Source organism: Poecilia latipinna, unplaced genomic scaffold, assembly GCF_001443285.1.
Source record: "Poecilia latipinna isolate Pla-1442-1.1 unplaced genomic scaffold, P_latipinna-1.0 Scaffold2579, whole genome shotgun sequence".
Lineage (NCBI taxonomy): Eukaryota > Metazoa > Chordata > Actinopteri > Cyprinodontiformes > Poeciliidae > Poecilia > Poecilia latipinna.
Genome location: NW_015115195.1, coordinates 65,023 through 81,442, shown reverse-complemented (window position 1 = coordinate 81,442; position 16,420 = coordinate 65,023). Strand labels below are relative to the sequence as shown.

Sequence of the window (16,420 nt, the reverse complement as noted above, 5' to 3'; positions counted from 1 at the left end):
AAAATAAGGGTATCTGAATCTTCGCCCAGTTTTTAATTTAAAAGAAAAGTTTATTTTTTTTTTTTTTTTTTTTTTTGATTGAGTTGAGCTGATTGGACGAACTCTCTGCCCGGTTGGATAAATTGAAAGAAACGGATCGTTTTGAGAGAACCTGGACTTCTGCAAGTTTGAGTCACATCGAGCAGAAATAAAACATATTTAGCTGTTTTGGTCAGTAAGAGATTTTTCAGAAAACAACAAATAATGTATAATTCAAGCAGTAATAAATGAGTAACAAGGCAGGAGCTCCGGTCACTGAAGAAACTTTTATTCGGAGGTAAAGAAAACATTTAATGGACAACATCAGACACTTAAGAGTCACGTGCTGGTAAAAAAAAAAATACACACACGAAAAGAACGAGATGCTACAAAATTCCTAGAACTTAATAAAACATAAACTAAACGGGGTTCGGCGTTGAAGGGGATGACGTCCGGGTGGATCACAGCAGCCGCCCACGGCACTCTGTGGATCCGCAGCAGCACAGCAGCTCTTTGCCTTCAACGCTTCCCACCTCGTAGTTATAATCCCAGGTCAGTTCTGTGCCGGCCCGAATCCGCCTGAACGCAACACAGTCAGGGGAAAAAAAACATCAGCGGAAGAAACGGAAGGAAACTTTATCAGATGATGTAACGATAAGAAGAAGAGCGAAGGTGCAAATTAGTTGAAAGACAAACTATTAGGCATTTCTGATCTATAATAGTCAGACTTGTAACTGAAACCATTACAAAATGTTTTGGCTCCCGACTAACCAGAGCTCCAGTAACAAATGTTTCTGTCTTCAATTGCGTCAGAAGCTTAATAACATGAGGCTGTAATGTTGAAAGGTTGAAGCGGTGTGAATACTTTTGCAGTTTTACAACACTTGGTTGCTTCCAGATTCTTTTCTAGAGGAAATGTTTAAAGCTTAAAACTTTCTTACCTGCAGTTGTTTTTAAAATTCTATGTCAAAAATAAATTAAAATTACCGTACTTAGCCGCAACTAAACATTTTTTGAGAAAAACTGGAAACATATCTCGCCGCTCTCGGTTTTCCATAAGGACCCAGCAGAGGGCAGCTGCGTCCTAATAAACTTGCTGGATTTATTACGGACGCAGTTCTCCGTCTCCAACGCTGAACCGTGGTTTCATTCACGCTGAGTTTACCTGCAGCGGCTCTATTTCCCTCCTGTACTGCCAGATCGATAGCCCTCAACTTAAAAGCTGCATCATATGAGTTTGAAGGAATTTCTCCGTCGTCCCTGATGCTAGCATGTGCTTGTTCTAAATGAAAAGTAGCACTTTCTTCTTTGATTTCCAATTTTGACTCCCAATGATTCACTTCCTGCTAAAGCGCCCCCTGGTGGTTGAAGACAATTCCACAGAAAAGCCGCACCAAGCTATAGGCAGCATGGTTCAAAGCGCGGGGGAAAAGTAGCGGCTTATAGTCCAAAAGCCGCTACTTTTGGACTCTAGTTTTGCTTCATAGCCGTATCCATGAAATTGGCCTCTGTCTCTTTAAGGACCTCCGACACTCCCTCATTAGCGCTTACAGACCATGTTTAAACTGTAAATCCCCAGTATGATGAAATGAACCCATTTCTAACTCACTTGCTGGCGAAGAACGCCACCCAGGGGAATCTCAAGTCGTGTGTGTCGACAAACACGTTCTGGACGAACAGGTTAGGACTGCAGCTGTGCTGCAATGCAGGTAATAGAAGAGCATGTCAATTTGGATCACAGAAAGCTGCTTTTAAATGACGCAGAGAAAACTTTCTTACATTGAGATAACGTCCCAGATTTCCCTCCAACTTGGCGTCGATGATGTAGCAGGACTCTTCGCCGTCGAAGAACAGCCGGGTGTTTTTGGGAGCGTTTTCTGCCCCTCCTCCAGGCTGCCCCTGGTGGCCGGGTTTGCTCCCCTGAACGCTGGGCCCGACTCCTCCCCCAGACGGTTTCACCATCATACTGTGGCTGTTCTTCAGGGCGATGCCTCGGGTGGATTTCACCGCTACCTGCTTCTTGGTCACGCCGGATACAGAAGCTCCAGCGAAGAAGAGCGTGGGAAAGTCATGAAACATGTAGAGTAAAGATCTGGTGTTTGGTTTTTAACTGCGTTTACCCGGAGTGGCTTTCTCTCTGTCTTTGTTGTCTTCAGATCCGGAGCTAATCGTCTGAACATCATCGCTGTCCGATAGAGTCATGACGTCCTGTTTCTTTGATTGCTCCGTCTTTATTTGACTGCAGAATAAGAATATTCCATGAGCAATTAAATTAATTAAAGCTTAAAATGGGGGGAAAAAAACAACTATTAAATTTAGGGAGAGTTTGGGAATTTCAGCACACCTCTTGTTGTCTCCAGTTTCCTGTTGGGGAGAGAGAACAGAGTATAGAAGCAAAAATCACCCAAAATAAAATATATAATCAGAGATTGTTTCATGTGGCTACTGGACACATCAGGATGTAAAATAGTCTTATCGTTTAATATTATTTGTTTTATTTTACTGACCTTCTTCAGGCCCTGGCTTGTTAACCAGGAAGCCACTTTGCTTTTCCCCGTCTCCTCTGGCATGGAGGGCGGTTTCTCATCATCCTGACCTTTGGCTGAGACACTCAGTCCATCTTTACTGTCCTGACTCCCTGCAGCAGGAGAGCAAGAATTAACTTTATTTACCATACCATACCATACCAACTTTATTTATAAAGCACTTTAAAACAACCACAGTTGATACAAAGTGCTGTACAATTTAAAATCACAACATAATAAAAAAGTAATTTAAAAACAGTTTAAAAACAAAAAAAATACAATTTAAAACTAGATCCCACTGGTGTTGAAAGCCAAGTAAAATAGATAGCCAAACAATCAGGCAGTAATAAGGCAAAGCATGGCTACCCGCATTCATCTTGCTGTTTTAAGATTAGCTAGCATGTTGTTGGCGTCCTACAACTGTTTATCACACCGTGATAAAATAAGTTGTTCTACCAAATTGATATTATTAACGACCCTTAAGCATTAGATGAAGGCGAGTTGATAAAAGACGAGAGAAAACATTAAACATTACCTACTAGCGATATTAAAGCAATTTGTTCACGGTAAGATCATCAGGTTTTAGTAATATGTGTTGATTTCCTCTAAATAAGACTAAAACAGTGAGAATAGGGTTTTTTCTAAAATGAAAGTTTTTATTAAAAAAGCAAACAAAAAGTAAAAACAAACAGAATTTATATTTAGCCTGCAAAAGACAAATGTGTGGGGGGCACATAGTGTTACCATAAAGAAAATAAAGATACTGCAATCATTTACATATACATCTCTGGAAAAAAATTAAGAAACCATTTAAAATGGTCAGTTTCTCTGATTTTACTTTTTATAGGTATGTATTTGAGTAAAACGAACATTGTTATTGTATTATATGAACCACTGACAACATGTCTCTGAAGTTACAAGAAAACTTTAGTATTTGCAGAAAATGAGAAATGGTCAAAATGATGAAAGACGCAGAGCTTCCAGACCTCAAATAATGCAAAGAAAACAAGTTGATATTAATTTAGAAACAACAATATTACTGTTTTAACTCAGGAAGAGTTTAGAAATCAGTATTTGGTGGAAAAACCAGGAGGTTTTCAATGCTGTGGGCTCTTCATTTTTCCAGGTCTGTGTTTTTCAAGGCTCTACTGCTGAGTCTGATCATCAGCGTTGGATCTGCAGTACCTTCTTTGTTGCCCTTGGCCTGACCGCGAGTCGTGTAACTCCTCCACACAGAGCTGGGGGTGTAGTAGTTGTCCTTCACAAAGGTGTCGTCTGAGCTGTCGCTTTCATCTTCACTCTTTGAATCTTTCTCCTCTTCGTCGTTGCTGTCATCCGAAGAGCTGGAGCTCTGAGCTGCGGGACGAGGAAACATGTATGATAAAATGGCTGCCTGCTGCAAATAAAAGCAGCAGACACATCATATGTTTGGGCTGGGACTCGCCTTTTTTCCTCGCAGCGCCGCTGGAGACCAAAGCGGACGGCTGGATTTTCATCCTGGACACGTCCACGCCGCTGCCCTCGCTGTCGGAGCAGTGCGCCTCGCTCTCGTAGCCTTCCTTGAAGTTCTCCACGCTCTCAATGTGGTCCAGGTTAGCGAAATACTCGTCACCCATTTCTAGACCTTCTTTGTCAGCGAAATCATCAGTCAGGATTTTACCTGGGAAAACGGAAGGAAAGACATGGATTCTGCATGGCAGGCTGATTGTGTCCGTCTTCCCATCAGTCCTAATCGTGTTTCTCACCAGCATAAATGCAAACAAATGATCCCTTAGCTATATCGTCCAGACAGCGAATGCCCCAGCCTTTGTTCTGGGTCTTAAAGAGCTGCAGACGGACCTGCAGGCCGTGCTGCACCAGCCGGTTGGTGCACATCTGAGCACAACATTTACACCTTTTGTTGCACTCATAAATGCTGAGAGAAGAGCAGGAAGAAAGACGACAATTTCACATTAAACACGAGGACAAAAGTCGTTTTTAGTTATTATTTGCCTGTGTGGGAATGAAAGACACGAGTGAGTTATGCAGGTGAAAATGTCTGACCCTGTAGGTAAGCACTCCTCTAATCGTTTGTATGAATATCCGGCGCTCTGGTTGATCTGCCCCCCAGGTGTGCAGCCTGAAGCCTGCAGGGTCAGCTGGTGGCAGGAACATTTGGATCTGTAATAAAAAGAAGAAGAAATACCAAGATCCCATGACAAATCTCCAGGGTCTTATCTGCAGCAGACAAATTGAAATAAAGGCGATTATCTCCACTGACTTGTCTTTGCAGCCGTCGGTACATTCACAGCCGACCAGGAAGTCTGAACTGGTGTTAATAAATACTCCGTCTTCAGGGATTCGCTCCTTGCCTTGTGGAGAGAGGAGAGAATGAGTCAGGCACAGCTGTCAGGTATCACATGTTCACAAAACAAACTGTATTCAGCAGCAAAGTACAGCTGAACGCACAAGCAAGCAATCGTTTTTAATTTGCTGCATTTTAATTTTGACACAGATTGAGAATGACTTGCTAAAATTTGTTGTTATGTAAAAAAAAAAAAGAGAGAAACTGGACTGCTTTTCTTTATTTATCTTAAAACATTTATGGCGCATGTCTTAAACTCAAGGCCCGGGGGCCAAATCTGGCCCACCACGGAGTTTTATGTGGCCCTTCAGCCTCCAAATTACATCAATAAGTCCATCCAGTTTTTCACAAATCTGAAAAATTCACACAAAGTCAACAGATTCGCACATTTTTTTCTGATTTTACTGAATTTTTTTCTCAAAATTGGCCAAAAACTTTGGGTTTAAATGACTCAGCCTCACTTGATGTCAAGTCTTAATCTGTGATCAATATGGCGATTAATAATAATAATAATAAAAAAAGTCACATTTAACAACATACTTTAGTGCAAATATCATAAAAATTCCTTACAAATATTTCTAAATTAACGTCAGAAAATCTCTGATTTTGATTGCAAAAAAACAAAAACAATCCTGGCTGGACTGCTGACCAGTTAGAAAAGATGTTCAATATAATTTAATTTTAAGAAACACTTACTGAATGCTGAAACAGCTATTTATTGATATTTTAGCAATTTAATGGGTTTAATATATTCTGGCCCTGTAAGAACATTCAGATTTTTGATGTGGCCCAAAATGAAAATGAGTTATGGGATATCATTGCATCTAATGATAGATCCTAGATGCACAAAAATAAATTTGATTATTTTCCCATTTTGAGGAGCCGACATGTTTCTCCTTAGTACTTAGACAAACTTATTTTTCTTTTACTAATATTTCATTTAAAGATTTCCATTACACACATGGAAAGACGAGAGCAATGCCTGAAAATAAATTAGCCGTTATTGAAGTTAAATATTTTCATACTGCAGATTTTGGAGAAAGTTTGTGCTCGTTAAATAAATTGCACAGGGAAAGAAAGGCTTAGGCATGTGAACGACTGACCAAAGGAAGAATAAAACTGAAAAAAAAAATATGAAATAATCCCACATTTGGGAGAAAATGGTTTTGATCCTTACTGTATTTTACGTTAGGTGGTGGAGTGGTGTCAATCTCATTGACGCAGGACAGAGGGATGTCCTCCTTCCCACTAGTGATGTCTGGAATGTAATAGAAGGGCCTTTGCGGCTGGAAAGGCCGGTCCACCAGGACGTACGGGTCGAGGCAGAACATCTCTAAGAATATAAAGTCACAGCGGGTCTGGAAGAGGTAGTTCTGGATCTCCCCCATGTTACGCAGACAAAGTCCACACGGAGCCTTGTAGATAACGTGGAAGGACATCTGGAGGTTGAGCATAAAGAACCGTCATTTTAAAATAAATGAATTCGGATATTCAGCATTTTTTAAAGGATTGTGCGTACTTTACGGTTGACTTTGCGTCGTCCCGTCATGCGTCTGAAGTCGTAGAGCAGCGGAGTGAGGAGGGGGTTCTTTCCTCTGTGCAGGTCTGACTTTGCTGGTCGGACGCGGTTCAGACATGCAGGCTGGCAGGTGTGAGCCAGGTAGAAGATGCGGTCCGTCGGGGCTCTGTAGGACGGCTGCTGAGGGATGGTGGCCATCGCATGCGTGACGATGGAAGGAGGAGGCGCCAGGGCGGTCGTCTGTCTCTGATACGGAGGCATGAAGGAGGACGTGGGCGTGTTCGGGGTGCTCTGCACCTTTCCACTGTGGATTTAAAACTTTAAAAACTGAATTCGATTCGGATAACTTTGAAAGTGAAAACTGTTTCTTCATAAATAAAACAGTTGTAAGCAAAACAGCTACGCAAAGTTATTTAAAACACTTAAATCGATGAAAATACAGAACCAATACAGAACAAGTAGTTTTTCGTCCTTTCCTGAGAACATTGAGACTCACAGAACATCAGCTGCTTTCATCTTCAAAATAAAGAGTTTTTATGTTCTTATGTTTATGTTTTTATGTTCTTCCTGGAAACTTTTGTGTGGAAGCGTTAAACTGTCAGAGACAGGAAATAAATTCAGGAGCAACATCTCTTCAAAACCTAAATGTCCATAAGACTGTATTCTTGGATTATCACCATTATATTACTTGAAAATTGTCTAAGAACAATTTTATCATTTATTGTGTTAACACTTCTGGGACAATTTATCATCCACCAAACTCTGTTAGTACGACAGGCTTAAGCACAAGATGGCAGCGGTACAAAAATGGGGCTTTACCAAACATTGTTTCTGCATTAAAAATAAAAAAATAAACTATCTGGTGCTAATTTTCGTTCAAAGAACAGAATCTGATTAGCTTTATTAGCTACTTTCTTGTTTGTGTTTGCTGAATTTAATCATGTAAAACTGTGAACTTACACTGAGAGGTTGCTGGCGTTAGCGGACGCAGCCTGCAGGATCTTGGAGGCGTGCGTCCCGCCGACACCAGGGATGAAATTAGACGTGCTCTTCTTTGCCATCTGATGTTTATTTCTTGAGGTGATAAAACAAAAGGGAAAAAAAACAATTATTGTTTATCTTGACACATTAAAGAGCGAGTTGGCTTCCCATGAAGCTAACTTTGTAATCGTTAAACCCTGACGGGAAGTGAAACCATCATCTGGATGATGATCATCATTTACCTGTTCTTATTACAGACGGTTTGGTGTAAAAATCCAATCATTCTCCTGCAGTCTAACAAAACCTGTTTAAAATACAAATTTACCCTGGATGATACTCTCACCTCTGAAGCGGTAACATTCCAATTCATTAGGCTTTCATGCAACCATTAAAAGATGCAAAATAACAAATAATTCTTTTTTAAATTCGAAAATAAATATCATATTTCCTAAAATGCATTAGAAAAGCATTTCTATAGTGTATGCTGCATCACTTGCAGCAAAGTTTCTTCAGTGAAAACAATAATTTTGACATCAACATGTGAAAAGCTCAGCTCTTCCTCTTTGACCTAACGTCAATGTAGTGTAGGACTGACATGTTGATTATTTTTTGTCTAACTGATTAAAAATTTGATTTCTTTTAACATGATTTGAATTAGGTAAAGCCTAATGCCACTTCAGGAGTTTTGGGTAAAACATATTTACAACCAACATAATTTTTTTTTATTTTTAATGCAAAATGTTTGGGTATAGTTTTAGGTCAATTACTGCTCTGAGTTGTTCTTCCAGCGAATGGACATTTAAAAAAAAAAAAAAATCTGTATAATCCACACAATATTTAAATAATGCAATTAACCGTTTCAGCTCTCATACTTACTCGATACGTTGAAGCTGGGCAGCCGGTGAGGGCTGAGGGGTTTGCTGGGTTTGTTGAGCTTGTGGCTGCAGGGTTTGCTGGGACGGCTGGACCTGCTGGAGGAGCTGGGGCTGCGGCCGCTGCTGAAGCTGCTGGATCAGAGTCATCGCTGGCGGCTGACTCTGTGTCGTTTGAGGAGGTTTGGCAGGAGAAACTCCGACGTGTTCGACGCCAGTGTACTGAACGACTGGGCCTTTACTCCTTAGTGCTCCTAGAGATTGGAGGAAGTAGCGACAGTCAGTGTAGAAGTCGTGACAGACGGAGGGAAATTCTCCAACTTTCTTCCCCCAAAAAAGAGCAAGTGGTAATTATTGATCAAAACACTATTAAAAGTATTATTAATTCAAGTTTTAGAATAATATTTGTAAAAAAACAAACAAAAAAACAAAAAACAAAGTTACAGTCATTAAATAGATCATATAATGTACATCTTTTGTGTTTTGTGAAGGCAACCTGAAGTGACATCCAGGTGTTGGGCAGGTCTCTGTTTGGTCCAACATTAATGTCGAAGCTCAGCAACATGTGAGTGAGCCTATCACAATACGCAATTAATCAACCAATCAATTAATCTGATGATTAGTATTTTCTAAAAGGTAATTTTGACATCTTCATTTAAATTCTGAATTCAATTGAGTGTAGTTCTATATTTATTGTTTATGGTTGTGTTTTATTTTGAAACAAAATCTAAGTTTATTAGTCAACGAGGGAGCAAACTTGCATTATGATGTCATTACCATTATATTACTTCAAAATAGTCTCAAAACAATATTATTGTTTATCGCATTATTATCGGGACAATTTATCGTCCAGCAAAATTCATCATGACAGGTGAAGCTTGTTCAATCACAGCTGTTTTATTGTCTCAAACTAAGTTGATTCTCAGTTTTCCAGATTTTTATATTCAGGAAGGTTTAAAAGAAATAATTTAGTTTGAAAGATAATTTAAAAATGTTAACTATGAACTAGTTGTGCTGTAATTAAAGGGTAATTCACTGCTGCGATATGTGGGCAACATACCACTTTGATTTTATATAAAAGTTTTTTAAGTGAAATTTGTGGTTGAGGATTCCACTTTGACTTTCCTCTGTCATCTTTTCACTTTTGTGACTCTGTATTGTTGACCGTAAAATGGTAAAAACAGGTAATGTAATTAATTTGCATTATGTAATATTACTGCTTTAAACTGTATGACAGTAACAATAAAAAAGGCTCAAACCCAACCAGTCCTGGCTTACAGATCCAGGGGGATTTTCTGATTAAGTCAGGCTTTGACAATGTTCAACACAAGCTTTTAATGTTGCAAATCTGTGTCCAGTTACCCATGTTTGGCCTTGTCCTCTGGTGGCCAGCTAGCTTCTTTTCTTGAGTGTTTGCTGAAGCCAGTTTCAGATTGAACATGGGCTCCAACCTGGTGGATCCTCTGTAAATCCATTCGCTCCTCTTATCGTCCTGCTCAACACCAAGAAAACACAAGAAACGGTGTAAAAACACTCTACACGATTAAAGTGCCACATCTTTCTAAGTTATATTAATGACACTGTTGATCTGGAAGCTCTGAAAAATGTCATTTGGATTCGGATGAGTGGCTGGTACGAACCAGAAAGAGGATCTTGACCAAGCTGCTGTCCACCTCCTCCACTTTGCTCTTCCACCAGGTCCCCTCCCACTCCGTCTTGATTATCTGGCCGACCTTTAGGAGCACCATCGGCCTGCTGGGATAGGCGGAGATGTACTCCTCGATGAAGTCCCGACAAGATGCATCCTCTATGTCTTCCCAAGTTCGCTTTACTACACAAAGAAACAGAAACACTTCTTCATTTATCTCTTTTTCTACATGTTATTTTTATTTATTTATTTTTATCAAAGACAGAAGTTAAATCCTACATGGTCTGCAAACTGGATAGAGTTCAGGAAGGATCACATATGAAGCGTAGCCGTCGTCAAAGAAGATCAGAAACCTAAAACACAAAAGTTGTATATCATTGAACTTTTGGAAATGTTATTTTTTATTTGATTTATTTATTTCATGCAAGAAAACAAGCAATCAGTAGGACAGAGAAAACATGTCATGCATAATTTGTTTAATGCCACATTTCTGCTTATAAAGGACAAATTGTAAAAAACTTTGTAATTAAAACCATGTTATAATATTAATGTGCCTGTTCAATATACTGTGCTAAGGAGTCAACAAATAAATTATATGACATTGACAAAATGGTTACAAATTAACTCATAAGAAGACAAACAAATCTAGGGATAATAAGAATGGCAACAGTAACAATTGTAAATAACAACCGGACAAACAGCATCAGAGTAATTACCAACTTCTTGCCGACGTAAACCTATAAATTCTTCTTTATCTGCGTTATACGACAACAAATAAAATTTATACCTCATCCGGTTCTTGTTGTTTGGCATCTCTGCCACGATTCCAGCGTACAGCCACACCAGGTTTCCGTCTTTGTACTTGGCGACAACACGAGCCCCGACGTACAGGCTCTCCAGGGTGGGGTTGTAGTCAAACGCCACATGGTTCCCAGACAGCAGACTCTTGCCTTTATCAAACCTCACCTTGTACTTAAACACACCGTTTCCTGGAAACAAAGAGAGCGTCTGGATCATCAAAACAATCCCACAGAGCAAGAAGCAAAAGCTGTGTAAAACATCGTGATGCTCATAATGAGTTTAAAAGAAACACACCAACAGGGTTAATTGCCACCAGGTTGCCTTTATGCCACGTCTTGGTGCGTTTCTTTCCCAGGATGTTCATCCCCACTTTGAGCTCATCTTCTTTTATGTTGGGGTTTGGCTGCGTCTGCGTCATCGTCTGATGAGACGGAGCTTGTGATACAAATATAGCTGGTGTCGTGCTCTGAACTCCTGCAGGATACAATTTTTTTTAAATCCAAACATTAGCACCAATAACGGCTCCACAAAGCTAGAAGCTTTGCGTGTGCTCACCTGGCTGAACTACAGACTGCACTGCTGTTCGTATCAAAGGCGAGCCAGAGGAGGGCTTGGTGACTATTTGGACCAACTTCTGGACCTGCTGGGTGGTTTTCTGCAGAACTGCAGAGGCTTCGTTTAACTGGTGATGAAAGAGCAGAAGTCAGAACAGCTGGAAACAATGTGGACTTCAAGTTTTAGTGGAACATTATAAGAGAATTCAAGCAGTGGAAGACGGGTTGAGGATGGTCACAGTGCGCTCCTTTCTTCTTCATTTGTTTTTGAGCCTTGGTTAATGTTTACTTGTTATATTTAATGGTGCAGGAGATGATTTTTGCTTACGTCATAGTGCATTTTTTTCTTCTATTATTTGTTACATTTTCCGTTTATTAATTTTTCCAAATTATGTTACCAATTCACGCAACACTTGTAGTAAAGATGTATTTGAGAATTATATTTTAAAATGTTATGCTCTATAAAAATATACACATAACCCTTTTTTATAAATATTTATTTTAATTAATGTAAATTATTCAACTTTTTTTATTTCATTCATAAAAACAAGTTTTGCTAAATTTATATAAAACTATATTCGAGGTAAAATGGATAAATATCCTGTTGACAAAATGGCTTGTTCTTAGAAATATGTATATTTTCAAAAACTGATAGTTTTTCAGCACACACAAATGAACCTTCTGGCACCATGTTTAATTCCTAACAGGAAGTATTGGTTGTTTTGAAGAAATCTGATTGGTTGACAGGTTTTAGCTTAACGCTACACTGCCCCCTACAGGTTTGGCATGTTTAATACAACACTCAGGACCAGACTGTGAGAGTTGATGTGGATGAAAACCTTTCAGAAAACGATGCCATGTGTACAATTACTTTTGGAGGTGGAAATATTAATTTCAGGCCCTGAGACTGTGTTTTACAGATAATTTAATTAATCATTCATCATGGACACTTGGTCCATGATGACACTTGGTCATCAGAAGAGGAAAAACCGCGGCTGGCTGCTCTCACTGTTGGGTCCTTAGATGGCGCTTGTGTCTTTGGAGGAACCACTGATGGTGGAGAACAGAAACGAGAGATAAAATAAGCGTGTTAGCATTTCCAGCTACTGCAGCACTGACAGTAACTCTGTAGAAAACTGTGACTTACAACATCCCACAGCTATGACGTCATCGTCATCATCGTCATCAATCTCGATGACTTCAGAGGGGAGCCCTCTTCCTCCGCCGCCTTCATCCTCTGAGCTGCTCTCTCGGTAGACGAGGCCGTTGTTTTCATACGCTGCCCTCACTAGCTTCTCACACTCCAAAACGGACCTGAAGAATCAGAGGGGCAAAATGAGCAAATGGCAGAAAACACCAGTTAAACCCAAAAAAAGTAACATCTTCCATACTGGTTTGCATCGTTGAGAAGTTTCTCTGTCTTCGCCTCTTCTTTCTCTTTCTGTTCCACCCATTCCTCGAGCTCTATCAGCTGGGCTTTTTTCTTCTTCACAGCCTCGCTCTGCTCCACGGCCTCCTCAATCCATTTCTTCAGGTCATCCAGTGAAACTCCCAACTCGTCCTCCAGACTGGGGTCCCAGCCGTCGACCTCCATTCTGAGGAGGGGACACAACCAGCAGAAAAGCATCACACTTTATGTCCATCAGCAGACAGACTCAACACTTACTTGGGCTTACATGATTCTTGAATGACCGAGCGAGGCGATATTAACACAAATTATGGTTCTGAAAAGTGATGGTGACAATTCTGTTCCCAGAAAAGTCTGGCGCAAAATTGAGCTGTCAGCCAGGAGAAATTCATCACCATGGGATTTAAGAGGCACAATCAATAAAAAAATAGGGCAAAAAATGAACTTATAAAATGCTTGAACTATATCTTGAAATGCACAATTTTTTAAAACTCTAAAATTAAACAATTAAACAAATAAAATGCTTGTTAAATGGTTAAATTCATGCATATAACACAGCTTGAATATGACTTCAAAAATGTAATCAGTGTAAGAAATAGAGGTCAGATTGGTGACTATATAAAGTACAAACACGTTACTATCAAAATATTGCTTAATAATATAATTTTATTAGGAAATCTACCATTTTAAATGTCTTATTCACTCAAATCTGATTGAGACAATAAACACCGAATGCAATATCAGAAAACACAACATACATGTTTTAAGGGAGGCACAGTTCAATTGCTGTATTTTAGGAAGGTCTTAGAATGCTGTTGAAGTTTTTGAGTTATATATTTTTACTTTAAAACACTATTACTAAAAGCAATACAAGAATAACAGTATCACAGAGTTTATACACCCTACATATTTATAGAGACTTCAATAGGTGGATAGATGGGATAAAAATAAATTATATGTTGCTATGTAAGCATGACATGGAATATTTTGGCATTATTTGTTGGAGCATAAATGCACCCGTCTGTAAAAAAGATGAAATAATTTTGCCTCAGTCAATCTTTGCCACAAAATCAACTTTAAAAAAGTATAACAGCCGAGTATAAAACCATGAAATAAAAACATTTTTATTATGATCTAGATTGCGTTTTCATAAGTACCCAGAAAAACCACTCGATTTACTCTCCATACTTTACCAGAGGGCACTTAACTGCGGGAAGATCTTACACTTACAGGAAGTTTCTCTTTCTGAATTTTCCCTTAGATGTCCTCCAGATCAAATCAAGTTAAAAAATAACAAGTGAATGCAAAATAATACGACCATCAGCAGTAAAGAATGCAGCAGGTCCCATGCTCAGTTTGGCCAAGCAGATAAGCAAACGGTTTTCTTTCTGCTGATCGGCAGCCCGCCTGTGAAGGTAGGTGTTTGTAACTCGCTCATTCATAGAAACTGCAGAAGGTTTAGTCAGAAAGTAAAAAAACAAGCGCAAAACAGCTCTAACTAATAAGGCAATATGATTATCTTCTTAGTAAACATCTGAGAAGCATAGTAGATACAAATGCGCTGGCAATATTTTTACGACTATTTTGTTTATAAAGCACAAAATGTGCACACTTGCAAAATAAAGTTATTTAAGTCAGCGTATTAATTCAAGAAGTCACAATTTCAAAGTGTTTTATTTAGCAGCAAAAAAGATTCAAGAGCATGCTAGCTGGTTAGCCTAGCACGAGCAATGAAATGTGTTTATATTTCGGACAGGATGTGGCGGCTGCCTGCAAAATAAACATTATTCTATAGTTTGCAACTGTCCTCAAAAACGTGACACACACTGAACTGAAACAACTAATGAAAGGCCAATTAAAAACACTCACCCATCACCGCTTTCCATTCTGTGGATTGCAAAATTTTAAACTAGCTTGTTGCTAACGCTAAGGGTTGGCTACAAAGAGTAGCGCATGCTGTGGTTGCCGGGGCACCCGAGGTGGGCGGTGCTGCTTGTCAAAAAAGCGCTCCAAATGATATCACTTCCAGTCAGAAAAGACAGGCTGTTAAAATTAAAAGAATACTTTTACCCTTAATCTTTGCTGTCTTAATAGCTATTATCATCTAATGAGACTTGTTTTGTTAAATATCAGCATCTATTCCTTTTTTTTTTTTTTTTTGCATTTTCTAAATATTTTTGCATATTTACTAACTTGTTTTGCTTAGAAAATCCAGATTATTTTAGGAAATACGGTGCTTTCAAAGAATCCTTTTTATGCACATATTTGCCACTTCCAGTAATACCACTTAAAAGTTCTTCGTAGCACACGTACTTCATTTGAAGATTCAGAATAACCATTAGTTGAATCCAAGATAAAACCTCACAGGCACACAGAGAAAGTCACCAAACCACGATTCCAGGTGAGGAGTCTGAACCATTCTTTGGTCTCCATCATTCCTCTGTGTCGTCCTCCTGCTCCTCCATGTAGGTGGACACAGAAACAGCACTGTAAGGGTCCAGCACCAGGTGAGCACAGCGAACAATGGTCACAAGCAAAAAGAAGCAAAGAAGGAAGAAAAAGAAGAGGGCAAAACCAAGATCCACATCTACTTCAAATCCCCTCAGAGGACCAACTGAAGGGTCCATGTTAAAAAAAATTGCACAAAATCCAAAAATGTGTTTCTACATCTCATCTGATTCCAGAAACAAAGGATCCAGAAAAGTTTGATATCATTTCACCTCCGCTTTGTTTATCACCATTGCTAACCTAAGCTGATTTCTTTTTATTGTCCAGTTCTTTTCTGCTGTTTCGCCTTTTTTTTCCTCCAATGAGCCAAACACAGGCACCCTTGTTTGGCACCTGTGGTCTCCTTGAATAGTTAATAGGGAGTTTGGTAACAAACAGGTCATTCCGGTGACTAGAACTCTCACGTATCTGTGTAGAACAGAAAAATTCAGAAAACTTGTTACATCTGCCTTTGAATTGCCTGAAAATGTAAGCTTTTACTGTGTTGTGCACACTCTGAAGTCATGCCAGTTTGCTTAAAATAAATATGAAACAGTTCACACACAGTTCTGCTCCAATGAACAACACTTAGAATTATTCCATGACAAAAATGTTCTAAAAAAGTAGGAAGTGAAATGACAAAGAAGAAAAAAGGTTAGAGAAGAAAGAGGATATGATGCTTTTGCTGTAATCTAGTTAAGAGGGCTTGGAAACTGATCCTGAGTTAAAAAAAACAAACAAACAGTGCAGGTTACCTAATGAATGCACAGGCTAAAAATGTGGTGAGTATATTCAAATAAAACTAAATACAGTAAAATAGGACAAAAGGATGGGAAGCATTTGTGTTAAACATGATTCAAGTATATATGCTACATATTAAATGAGATTTAAGTGTCCATGAGTGTCTTAAAATATCACATTTGTCTGTTGTTATCCCTAAGTGGTGAAAAATTAAGATGGAAACTGACCAGTACTACTGTTACATCTCCAGAACTTCACAAATAAGCAGATAATTATGTAGTTTAGTTTGTGTTCCTTCACTTTTTTCACTACATTTTTACCACTTAAATACTTCTGCAGAAGTCAAATGCTATTTCCTTCCAGGCCTCAAACAATCCTTCTTCCATCTCAACCTAACTCACAGGATAAAAGTATTTTTTTTTTACATGTATTTGTAAGGAATATTCCATTTTTGTCAGTTCAATACTAGTTTTTATGATTAAATAACTTGGAAAGGCACCTGAGCTCAAAAGCTTTCAATAA

At 39.0% G+C, this 16,420-nt stretch overlaps 1 protein-coding gene across 1 annotated transcript; it reads right to left on the bottom strand.

The window, feature by feature from the left end:
• Positions 1–286: 286 nt before the first annotated feature.
• LOC106938375 (histone-lysine N-methyltransferase SETDB1-B-like) lies at positions 287–14,653 on the bottom strand. The gene is made up of 25 exons (XM_015020421.1): positions 14,540–14,653; positions 12,654–12,857; positions 12,410–12,576; positions 12,272–12,312; positions 11,264–11,390; positions 11,003–11,182; positions 10,695–10,896; positions 10,187–10,260; positions 9,900–10,090; positions 9,622–9,751; positions 8,264–8,513; positions 7,367–7,480; positions 6,407–6,710; positions 6,065–6,326; positions 4,804–4,894; positions 4,587–4,703; positions 4,289–4,458; positions 3,988–4,203; positions 3,729–3,899; positions 2,526–2,656; positions 2,363–2,382; positions 2,139–2,257; positions 1,798–2,060; positions 1,628–1,716; positions 287–597 (listed from the first exon to the last, which is right to left on the bottom strand). Exons 1-25 carry the CDS (start codon positions 14,554–14,556, stop codon positions 480–482), a joined length of 3,768 nt encoding a protein of 1,255 aa, XP_014875907.1. The 5' UTR covers positions 14,557–14,653; the 3' UTR covers positions 287–479.
• Between the last annotated feature and the right edge of the window lie 1,767 nt (positions 14,654–16,420).

Coding starts and splice junctions, on each gene's coding strand:
- LOC106938375 (XM_015020421.1), bottom strand. Junction 11,391..12,271: donor CGCCATCTAAGGACCCAACA/GTGAGAGCAGCC, acceptor TTTCATCACCAG/TTAAACGAAGCCTCTGCAGT. Junction 598..1,627: donor GTGGCGTTCTTCGCCAGCAA/GTGAGTTAGAAA, acceptor TGTTGCGTTCAG/GCGGATTCGGGCCGGCACAG.